At 39.4% G+C, this 12,279-nt stretch overlaps 1 protein-coding gene across 8 annotated transcripts in view; it reads right to left on the bottom strand.

The window, feature by feature from the left end:
• The window catches only part of C9orf84 (chromosome 9 open reading frame 84), a 52,707-nt gene extending 42,091 nt beyond the window's left edge, over positions 1–10,616 (bottom strand). For 4 of the 8 annotated variants that reach the window (XM_040656325.2, XM_040656329.2, XM_040656324.2 and 1 more), the window contains exons 1-5: positions 10,366–10,548; positions 9,133–9,209; positions 5,266–5,395; positions 4,574–4,655; positions 2,603–2,784 (exon numbers count right to left, since the gene is read on the bottom strand). In XM_040656325.2, coding sequence (XP_040512259.1) covers positions 2,603–2,784; positions 4,574–4,655; positions 5,266–5,395; positions 9,133–9,209; positions 10,366–10,423 — 529 coding nt within the window. In that variant the 5' untranslated portion in view covers positions 10,424–10,548. The other 4 variants (XM_040656326.2, XM_040656328.2, XM_040656327.2 and 1 more) reach the window with 4 other exon arrangements.
• Positions 10,617–12,279: the final 1,663 nt, after the last annotated feature.

Below are 12,279 nucleotides of genomic sequence, written 5' to 3'. Positions count from 1 at the left end.
AACAGGCTCATACATTTCAGCAGGCAGTAATGAAGCAACGTGTGCATTATATCTAACAGTAAAACGTGGATTTGCTAGTTCTGTAACAATGATAAACTTACTGAAAAAAAAAAACCAGACAAAAATAGAGGAGTTGACAAATGATGATGATTTCAAGAAAGAAGAAATAACTGACTTTAATTTCTGTTCAATTTACATTAGCAGGAATAACAATGAAATACTTCGATACACACAGGCTGGTAGAAAAAAAAAACAGAACAATATATAGCAATATATCTAGAATTAAATTTTAATCTTCTTCTATTTGAAATACAGCTACAAATTATCATTTCAAATTCTCTATTATATTCTTTCTTAATTTGGCATTATTCACTTTTTCCACTCAAATCACTCTTAATATTCCAGTTCTGATAACATTTACCTATCAAGTAAATGTCCATGTTTTGGCATTCACTGTATACATCTTCACACTTTTTCTAAAACATAGTTGGTTTTATGCTGCCAACAGATTAGTCAGCATCAACTAGCAGGTCTTCAGTGATGCTAGATAGCTTTAAAATCTTTAAAAATGAGAGATATAAAAAATGTTCAAATAAATACTTCCCTCAAAAGTCAGCCTTTTACTAAGATTTCCTTCTTTAATGCAACAATAGTTAAGAAAAATGGCTTGGAGTAACGCAGTGTTTATGCTGATAGGTAACTATTGATCTGTTAATTCAATAAGCTTGTCAAAAGACTAATAATGAATAGCTTGATGTCTGTCATGATTTTATGATTTTTGTTATCAGTATTCCACATCATAACATCATGTAGAGCACTAGGAGTTAAAGAGCTAATGCTCCAGTTCTGTGGATCGATGATAGTTCTGGGCATAGCAGTCTCAGAAGACATCTCAGAGGACTGTTTGCTGTTCTGTTCCTGTTTTCTGTTCAGAGGGAAAGGTAAAACTGCTCGCAGGTCACAAGACTGTCCCTCTTCTGCTGCTCATCTCTGCAGTGTGTGCTCCCTAGCCATCTCACCTTCAACATTAGAGCAAGGCCTTTGCTTTTTGGACACTCTCTCATTTTATTTGATTTATTAGCTTCAATTCCAATTATATTCTATTACATTGTGTTATCTTGCATTCTGATATCTCATATTTAGTACATTATGTTTCCTCTTCAGACAGTTGCTGCTGTTTTGTTTTAGGCCCATCTCCCTACTTTTTCCCCTTTCCCGGGCTGTGGGTCCATGGGTCCCTCTGCCCTATTAGTCACAGAACAGGGCTGAACTGGCACATAAACGGTTGACAGTGTCCTCCCATAAAAAGAAAATCCAGTATTTTTAGCTTGCCTACTTACCTTTGGTTTAAGTACAATAATTATCTGTAAGTTTTCAAGGACTAAATAAATAAATAAATAATCTTTTCCTTAGAGATTCCTCCTGCCCATGGAGATTTCTCTCTTTAGAGAGGCTGTTTCTTAAAAAGTAAGAGCTAATGCATGGGTAAGCACACAAATTCTTTTTATTCTTTTTGTAGACAAATATGAGGGCTGCTCTGAAAGTAATGCCTCCTTTCTTAATATGCTGATCCATGAGGTCAGTGGTGGACAATGGTGACATGGCAGTACATACAGGCTGAACCTTCTCTCCAATGTTCCGTTACATTTTGTTGTCATGCACAGATAGCAGCAGAGGGGCATGCTGACAAAACACTGCTTTGTAGCTCAGTTTGCTCTACTAAGCAGTGCTATTGTGCTCTTTGTAGCTATTGTAATTTCCATGGAAATAAACAGGAGGCATTAGTTTCGGAGCAAACTACATGACATAGAGGACTTGATTAATGATTAAAACATTCTGTTACATACTACATATCTGGATAAAAATCAGGTAATTGCTTAAGGAAATGAACTAAGACTACTTTCAACTACTAACTGTAGAACAGTTGTATTGTTGATAGTATGTTCCTAGGAAGTGTTATCTTGTACAACCGCACAACAAGAACCACTTGTGCCCCCTTTGCGGCTGTGGAGCAGTCTGAATAACTGATTAAGTTACTTTGCTTTCCTAATGTAATCTTATTTACTGATAGACAAATAACAACAACAAAACAGTTCAGAACAATATGTCATAATACAGTAAAATAAAAAAATTCTCAACATTTTGTTTCTGCGATCAGAATGAATTATACCCATTAGGGCTCTACTAACGAAAACATTTTTGAAAACACAAAGGAATGCTACCCAATTCAAAATACCTCAATCCCAGGAACAAAGTAGAAACTGCTTACTTCTTTTCCACCTTGATATGTTAAAACAATATGCCTCAGGGATCTAACTTTATTGCAGTACAAAGGATCATTAGCATTTTGACCAATGCCTAACAAAATCTATTTATTGTGATCCTTTGGGTTCACTTGCTGCCATATGCTACTACGACCTGTTAAGCCCTACTTCCCCATGGAGAAAAAATCTCTCTTGAAATGGTTATAACTTCTGCAATTGCAAGTAGTGTATTACCCAAATGATCTCTTCAAAGATCCATCAGTCACAAACAAAAAATTACGGAAGTTTACGAGCTGAATTTTGTAAAAAGGTAGAAAAAAGTGAATTAAAAACCTTACCTTGCCACTGTTCCTTAAGCTCAATGGCACAGTTGATCTTCAAATATTTCTCTTGAGCTGATACTTCCTCACAAACAACTTTCTCGAGTAAATAATGTGTTTCTGTGTCAATCTGAGAGTTGGGATTTGAACTTGCTATTAATTCATTATTGACATAGAGCCCTACAGAACTGATAGGTTTCCTAAAAAGCAGAAAAACATTCCAATAGTTGAGCAGCTGTAAGAAATTTTCATAATCTCTGTGACTCCTGAATGTATCAGTAGCACGCAAAAAGATACTCTAAGAACACTGTATTTGGTCAGAACAATTTGAAATTATAGAGTTGTTTTCATTATTCAAATACAAACCCAAAGTTCAACCTCTCTACTGCTGATTTGCATATATAGCTTTTTCCCAAGAGAAAACTCCTGAAGTTTGATCTCAGCATTAAATCTAACAAAGGGCAATGGCTGGAAAAAAGCATCAAAATTACTGGTGTCGTAACGCTTCTGACCAAAAAAGCTGCTGGGTTAAATGTATACATATCTTCCACATATCATGCAGAAACTGTATGCACAGCAGCAACTGTGAAAGGTGAAATATAGTATAAACGAAGAAACAAAAACATTTCATTTTTTTGTCACTTTTTGTCCTAATGTCAGTATTTGTACTATTTGCCAGGGAGAAAAGCTGGTTCACAAATAAATATCAAAGTCATTTGATAACAGATTTTTTTTTTTTAAGTCATAGTTAGGGATTAATTATACATTTGGATAAAATATTCATAATTTCTAATGAAAATATGGCCATTTTAATGCCACATTATCTACACAAATTGAACAAATGATAAAACTGACTCTGACAGATGGTGCTGACATTTCTGAAGAACCTGGGTTTTCCCCTTATATATAATAACTGTTTCTAATATTCTGATTTTAGAGAACAGACTTCTCAACTGTTCATCCTATTGATTTATTCGGTATTCTACTAATCTGTTGCACTACACAGTCCTGATAGTTGCCAGCCATCTGGAGGTCAATCACACAAATGGCATCAGTATAGAGAACAGGGTGCATCTCTTAATTTCAGCATAAACCTTCATGCTTAGTCAGTGATACTGGGGAATAGCTGCTACATTTTTTTTATATCAAATATTTTACAAAGCAGCATAGCCTTAAAGTTATTCTGCAACTACAAGTAGTATAGCTCATGAGTGATAACTGTGTGGTATTAACAACAATAAATGCCCAAACTTCAACAAGGTGTAAGCCTTTGAAAATCCATCAGACTTTGAACACTGTGCCAAATAAGAGTCACATTTTATTAAATCACAGCTAAGTGAGCTGTCAAGATGTAGTCAATGGCTCTACGTCCAGGTACAGGCCAATCATGAGTGGTGTCCCACAGGGGTCCCTCTGGGGACTACTGCTCTTCAATACTTTTATCAATAATTTGGATAGTGGGATTGCATGCACTCTCAGCAAGTCTGCTGGCAAAATATACCACCCACCCCTCACTGAGCTCACATCCTCTATTTGGTCTCCATAAACTCTCAGCAAGAGTTGAAGGATATCAGTGGGCGCCATTTTTTTTTCTGCATGAAGGAAATAAATTCCACACCTTTGCTTCACACACACTTCCATGTTCGAAACCTTTCTGTCAGACTGCCCCTCTGCTGCCACCTGTCACACAGCAACAACATGTAACAGAATGTTGGCAGAAGGTTGAGCCTCTATTGTAATACCACCACCATCTATAACATCATGGGCCAAAATCATAAAATAGGAGGCATTACTTTTGGAGCTACCCTTGTAGTACTACTTTTAGTAAAGAAGATGTCTTTAAGCTGTCTCCTAGAACAGCTCCACTGCACTGTCTACTTGATACCATCAGAAGACATTTCCATATTCTATCATCACTAACTTATCACTCACAAAGTAGCTGAATGATATTAAAGGAATCATACATGCTTTAAAGATAAGGTTACTGACTTTTCCAGGAAATCCTCCACAGATAAACTTTTCTTCCATTGATCCAACACTGAAACAGCAATCATGTTCTGTGTTGAAGTAACTGAGACAGAAATGGATGAAAAAGAATCACATAAAAAATAATAAAATCATTTTTAAGTATAGATCAAATCACTGCAGAGGTTAAACTGCACCTAACTTGTATAGAAGAGGCCAAGATTTTTGCTTCTACTGTTTTCACGTGAGTGCAAATAAACCAGAAACATGCAAATATTTTTATCTATATTCATCTATCTTTACCCTCTGCTGGGAAATACCAATTTTTTTTTCAAAAATTTCAGCATCACCTTCAAAAACCCTCCCAACTAAACAGACCTATTTTCATTACTTATCCAGGCCACTAATCTTCTTGCACAATAGCATCTCTCCTGACATGTTATACTGTATTTGACTAATTCAACAGGAAATTTTACAGAGATGTCAACAATCTAATCAAATACTGCCCTCATTTATGGTGCCACACACAAATAAATACCCATTACTCATCTTTTTCTGCTTAGGCAATGAATAAATCCTACCTTCAAATGCTATAAGACTGCCAATTCTGGAAATACATTTTTTCCTATTAGACTACACCATATTATGCTCAAGCAGAAACTCTTCTGTCAGTCCAAAGTGAATTTAAACTAAACCTTAGGGACCAGACAACTTACTTCTTGTCCAGGGCTTCCTGTACTTATCATGAGCAAAAAGTCCAGTCAGATGATACTTTTCATGTTGTCGTAAATAGGGAGGAAAGCAAAGTGATAATCTACAGATGGAATACTTTTGCCTTGCCATGCTCTACACAAAAGAAAAAAAAAAAGGCATGTGATAAGATTATGAAACACAAAACGTAAGTTTTATGTTTCTGTGAAACTGAGACACAGTCCAATCTAAGAGAAGATGCTCATATTTACCAAATCTGATATTTAGTTTTTAATCTACGGTTCTGTATATGCAAATCTTGGCATACGCTTAGCTATACCTACCTAAACTTAGTTTGTGCGGTTAGGTGTGCTTATCCTCATACTTGCACTGGCCTCCAGAACAGGCACATGTGTGCATAAGCTAACTAGAAAGAATTTAACATGACTTCAACTACAGTTGCTTTAAGTGCTCAAACATTCTAGAGCCTCTCAGTTTTCATGCACCATTATCAAATAACAAAAGGCTAGCATGACTCATTTTATCTTCATTAAATAGGGCAGGGGAACATGGTTGTGATCGACTAAATCCTAGAATTCAACAGGTATGTGGCAACTCCACTGACATTTCATTCAACATCACCTTCAATAAAATGTCCGACAGTTTTTTTGTCACAAATTTCTACATGCATTACTGTATTAATAGCACAAACTTCAGAAAAGTCAGTGATTTTAGGAAGCTGAGAAAAATAATACTTACGTAGGGGGTTTGAATTTGACAAGTTTATAGTCTAGGAAGAAGTTGCAACCCAAAATTCTGTGCTATAAAAGGAATATTGGAAAAGACATCTAACTACAGAAATGTGGGAAAGCGTTACGTGTGGGAGACCAGAAACCTCCCTCTAGCTCTTTGTCATGGCCTGAATGCAGTTCTGTTGCTTCAGGTCCAAGAGACGTCCACCTGTTTCTGCATATGCTGTCAAGCCAGTTACAGTTTGTACAGTTAGTCATCTCAGACAATAAACTAAAGATTGGTCACTGACTTGGATTACTACCAGAACTGTGCTGTCAGCCACACTTTTGGAAACCATCCTGAACTGGCTAAGACAGAATGGAAGAAAAGAAAGCGAGAGGGAAAGGAAGGGGGAAAGACCTGGAACATAACATGAACACTCAATTATTCAGAGAACGTAAAACTCAGTTCTGTCAAAGGTCATAATTATCAATTCTTTTTCCCTTCTGGTTCAGTCTTCTGTCAGATACTTAAAACTGTCCGAATTGTTAATGACAGTTAAGTTAATGAAAAAGGAGACAAAAAAATTGCCATTATGCCATCTTCTCTTTTGAAAACCCTTGTAAAAACTGATAAGCGCCATATTGATGTAATAACAATTTTTTTGTCTGAGGCAAAACACTATGTTTAGGCAGGGATCTTCTCTACTAATCCTGAACAGTTGGCAGAAACAACCAACTGGATCTCAGCCTGCTGTGTGCCACTGGCCATACACCAGCTTAAGTAATCTCTATTGAAGTTACTACTCATGCAGCCAGATTTGCCATAAAATAAAGCACAGCTAGTGAACCTCCTGGCACAGATCACAGTGCAGAGCTGATTATAACCTTTCTTGTCATTAAAACAAGTTATTACAACTGTGACTGCGCTCTTGCAGTACTCCGAGGTTAAAAATAAATGGGCTACTGGAGTTAAAGCAGAAACTGCTGAACAAGTGAATGCAAGCAATAACGTGTCAGGAATCAGAAAGCCAATGTTAACACCAGTATGCAGTTTTGCAGAGGATACCTTTAGCTCAGTAGCCTAGAATTAAGTGTATTTTCAATCACTGATGTTTGTAAAATGGAGCAAACATGTCCTAGGGATATGTGCACAGATGGTGGCCTTGTAACAGGCAAGCTGTACATTTTACAGAACATTTTAGATTGATTTGTTCTGAGCATAAAGGTTATAGTGAATTAGTTGAATTTATGAAGTTTGCTACAACATAACCTTTCTTGTCTTTCTCCTATATAAAAATGTTTTTTAAAAACAGTATTAATGGATAAATCATTTAGCCAATGAATATTTCCTACTGTTTCTCAAGGAAATGTGAAGATCTCTATAAATTTCTCTTTTAAACAAAAGACATGTTCTTTTACAGTCCTGTACAGCTCACCTGTATTGTCAGTTTATGAAGTAAGAGAATAACAAACTTCTAAGATGACTCTGTAAGCAGACCTGCAGTGCTCAGTACCTTGAGGAACCTAGCTGAAAGGCACCTTTCTTCAACTATTTGTTTAAACTGGGCAGCTGGAAGAACTACATCTGGGCTTTATAAAAAGACAAGAACATCAAGAAAAGGATTCCACACTGAGCTCAGCTAAAAATTTGCAGGAATCAGAGTTTGAGTCTCCCACCAAATTCCAGCATTTCCTAAAACTGGAAGCATTAAGCCAGTGTATTTGGTGAAGTTGTTGTACAACTTCCCTGAAAAGCTCGCTGAATTATTACATGCTCTCTACCAGGATGGTAGAAGCTAAGCATCAGCATGGAACAATGAACTGCAGTTTTAAGACAGCATAGCCTTCATACAGTCAGATCCAGAATACCTTCACTTCTGTGGCCACATCCACTAACTACTTCCGCTGGTATTACAGAGCCAGCAGGCAGTCAGCAAGCTACCAAACACTAAACTTCTGCCTCTTTTCATTTATCCCACTACCAGCACTGCCTGACTCCTCAAAATTCAGGCAAGAAAAGGCACAGATCTAGTTATTTTCCTCTTCATAATGGCCCTGTACACGTTTTGCTAGCATACCTCATTTTTTATTCACAAATGCTACAGAATCATCTGAAGATCAAACTGAATGGAATTGCTGCTGGAAGGCTGAAATACAGATTGCATGCTGTTGGAATTATAACAGAAAAAGGTTTTGATGCTACATTCTAAGAAAGAAGAAGGCACAAACAGAGATACTAGTGAAAACACCTTCTACACTATGAGGAAAGGGACATGGACAAGGTATCTCATAGTGTGGATTGCAGTTCACCTGCAAATATTTGTACCATCCTAGACTAATCCAGATTTACATTTCTCCAGATATGTGCCAGAACTACTTGCGAGTGTACCTGCAATCTTCCTGAATTCTTGAAGGCATGTCTCACTACCTCATTTTTCTACTTGTGCACTAGGAATATATCACTACTAGGCAAAGCACCACCCTGCTGGGGAATTTTTTAATATGGCTCATATCTTTTCTTTGAAAACGTGAATAAGCAAATCCTCAATTAGAAAAGACACTGCACCAAATGATAAGCAATGGATAACATCACACAGATGCAGAGAGGAAGGAAAGGAGAACTTTGTAAGTTTTTTATGTTGTAACAGATCAACATCAATAAACCCAGGAGATTCATTGTAGATGTCAAAAACATCTGCTTGCACAAATTCTAAATTTCATCCATAACATACAAAGAAATAGCACTTTCTCATATTTAGTAGGAATACAATGATTTGTAGTGTTATCCTAATGCATATTAAAGAAACTAGAAACTGGAACTAGTTCTTCAGAAAGGTAATTAATTGAATTGTGTGCATTAGAAGGCACAGTGCACACTCAAAAGGAAGCTCTGACCAACGGGCTATGAAACACAATCATAAATGCAACAGACAATAAAAAAATAAATGCTCTTTTGTTTTGGCAAAATTGCACTTCAATTTTCTATTTAAAAAAAAGGTAACCAATCACCTTACTGTTATACCAGCATCAGCATGGTACAACAACTTCACTCAAATACAATTTCTAGGAATTTTTTTCTCTACATTTTAACATATACTGAATCTTTTAAATTACTGACGTAGTTCCTTCAGAATAATAAGAGAAATAATAAAACTATACCTCATATAAATAGTCTGTTGAGTGATACTTTAAAGCTGCAAACATCTTTCCTGTTTTGTGATGTCTCCAATACTTGTCTAAAGGAAATTCAGAGAAAGGATAAGTTAAAAAGTTCTTATCTAAAGGACTTGAAAGAGAAGACTGAAATAAAGGTTCAACAAGAATAATTTCCAAACTTCTAAGATATGTGCTTTGACCTGAAATTTGTTTAGAAGAGCGTTTAGTATTCCTCCTTTGGAAGGATGTAGCAGATAAACTAGAGACCACAGACAACTGATTTTAGTGCAAAAATGCCCTTCTCTCTCTTCTCCCTTCCCTCTCCTCCTCTGCCCCTTCCCTTTTCTCCTCCCCTTCTTCCCCTCCCTTCCCTCTGTGCCTCTTGCAGTTCACAGATAACCTTTCAATCCTTTTAAGTGAATGTAAGCAACCCCAGTTACCTCCCCTAAGCAACAATTCTGACAATTTAACAGATTTAATCGTTGAACTGATCAAACCAATTAGATTATTTCTAATGGATTTTGGTTCAAAAATTGTAGTTCAGCTACCTAAAGCTAATTTTCCACTGACTAATACCTATATTAGGGCATTTTTTTTTCACTCCTTCAGTTTTACAAGCAAAAAGGAATCATATGGGCTAGTTATAAGCAAGAGATCCTGTTAGAACACCAGGTCTCTAAATTAATTAGGGACTCTGATGGTAAGTAGGAGTTAGATGTACAAGGAGTACAAGAACAGATATATGGTGTGATTGCTTTTGTACATACAAGATAAGAGTATCTGTCCTTAAATAAATTAGGGAGAGCGTTAAGGCTAAATTAAGATAATCCAATCCAAACAGTGTCTGATATAAAAGAAACATAACAAACTCGAATTGTACGGCCATAAGGGAAAGTTGGGACTCAAGGCTGACAGTATCAGTAATGTGGCACTAGGCTAAAATTGCCTAGGTAACAGTGTCGGAAATAACAAATTCAGGTATGAAAGTAACAGAGACTAATAAGGAAAAGATAATTAGGAACTGGTTGCTTGCTTGAAAGTAGTACGACCAGGGAATGCAGAAGGCTGGGTTCAGGAAAAGGGAAAAAAAACAAAAACAAAAACAAAAAAAACCCACAAAACCACTTCAAAGAAAAACCAAAGTGTGTAATGAGGTGTAAAATGAGATGGAGAAGGAACAAAGGGGAACTTCTGTCAGAAGCCGCACAGAGGCCCTCAGCCAGTGGGGAAGCTGACCAGTGGGCCGACAGCTGTCTGTGCTGAGGATGCTCGCTGTGGGAGAGCACGGAACCATACTGAGGAGGTTGGAGCAGCGGGTGAACTTTTCTATTGCTAGCTTCTTAAAAGCACCTCACTTAATCATACGGACGCGGCTCTGTAAACCACGGTCCATCACAAACGCGGGCCGCAGCGCGTACCGTACCTCAGGACTGACCTCAGGGCGGGATGGGTGCTTGGCGCCTCTGATTGGCTGCCGCCGGCCCGCCGGCCGAGAGGCCCCGCCCCTCCACCCGCCACCGGTCTCTCAGGCGCGGCCGTGTCCGCCACGGAGGTGTGGCCCAGCCTTGGTGGGGCTGGGCGGTCTGGCAGGGTCGGCTGCGGAAAGTGCCGTGAGGCTGTTTTAACCCGCAGCGCCTTCTCCTTGCACGTCTGCATTGCATCCCCACCGGGGCACAGCACAGCTCACGGCGTCCCAGAAGGTGCTCCTGACGCACCCCCGGGAAGTGGTTCCCAGTGAACACTGCCTTCAATAAACCGGAGCTCCCCCGAGGAAGAGCTCGGAGGAGCCATTCCCGTTTCTTCCAGTGGGATCGAAGCGCAGGGCCTGTGCCCCCGCCCCTCGGGGGAGCTGCGCCTCAACCACCTCCTGTCCCGGCTCGTGGCGGGCTCCTGCACTCCAGTCCTGGAGCCTCGGAGCCAGGATCACGGCGCCCCGCCGCCGGCAGCACCCACAGGCTGTGCCCTGAGCTCTGCTGATTTTCCAGTGCCAAGCTTCTGTAATGGACACCTCAGGAAAGGTGTCTCCCTCCCGATGTTTTTGCTTCAAAGCAAAACCATAACGGATGTACTTTTACTATTTATTAAGATAACGACACCGGTAACTAAGCCTGAACTTCTGATCTCAGCAAAGCTACCTTGATAAATGCAAGTTTTCTCCATCTGGAAATAAAATTCTTATCAGTGTGTGTGGCAAAGTGACATTATTGATACCCATGGAGTTTTTCTTCACAATCTCGGTGGAAAGGATTTGGGTTCCTTTTCTGCCAATTAATCTACACTTCTGCCTCTACTGCAATATTTTTTTTCTTAGCAGAATTGTTCTTCAGTACTTTGAAATCACTTCCCATTTCTGCCCTTTGCTAGGCTTATTTCAGCAGCTGCCTGGTCAAAGTCCACTACAAGTATTCCTGTTTCACTGCTGCCACACATACTAAGTTCTGACGGTGGATGGAATACATTAAAATGCAAAAGTTTTCTCAAGGGTCATGCAGACAGTGGCTGTCCTCTGAGGAGGGAGGAGGCTTTTCCCAAGTGGCTGATAGGAAGGAAGGGAGAGAAGACATGTCAAATTGAATGAGAGAGAACATGGTCTGGGGTGCAAGATGAGAGGAAAAGGAAAGATGAAGATCCTCTCTTCAGGGCAGAAGCATGATGAGGGCTCTCAGCTGTGGCTGAGCTTGTCTTGCAGGTACTCCTGAGCTGTAGGCTGCACTGGGATGCAGGGAGGGGGAGATACATAGCCGGGCTGGAAAGTTCCTGGCTCCTACCTTCTGCTAGCAGCTGCTGGCCTTGAAACCACTGAGCTTCCAGATCGGCTCCATGGCCCTCTCACTCACAATTTTGGTCCCGAAGCTTGTGAATGGCAGCAGCAACTGTGAGGAGAGGAGCTGCTGGTTAGCCTGGGAACTGCTGATGCCCACTCCAGCAGAAGCAGGTCTGCTGAGCTCCTGGCTGGAATCACAGTATCCATCCAGGCTTTCCCTGAACTTGTGCCAAGTCCTTCATGGGGCTACTGTCACAGGGGTCCCTTGCCAGCTCCAGCTGCTGCCAGTGCCGTTTCCATGGGGAGGGATCAAATTCTACCAAAGATTTCTGGGTGAAGAGCTGTACTATAGACAGACCTCCAAGATATTCTGCAGCTGCTTACTG

The sequence above is a fragment of the Gallus gallus genome, chromosome Z, assembly GCF_016699485.2.
Source record: "Gallus gallus isolate bGalGal1 chromosome Z, bGalGal1.mat.broiler.GRCg7b, whole genome shotgun sequence".
Classification (NCBI taxonomy): domain Eukaryota; kingdom Metazoa; phylum Chordata; class Aves; order Galliformes; family Phasianidae; genus Gallus; species Gallus gallus.
This window is presented reverse-complemented; position numbering and strand designations above follow the sequence as displayed.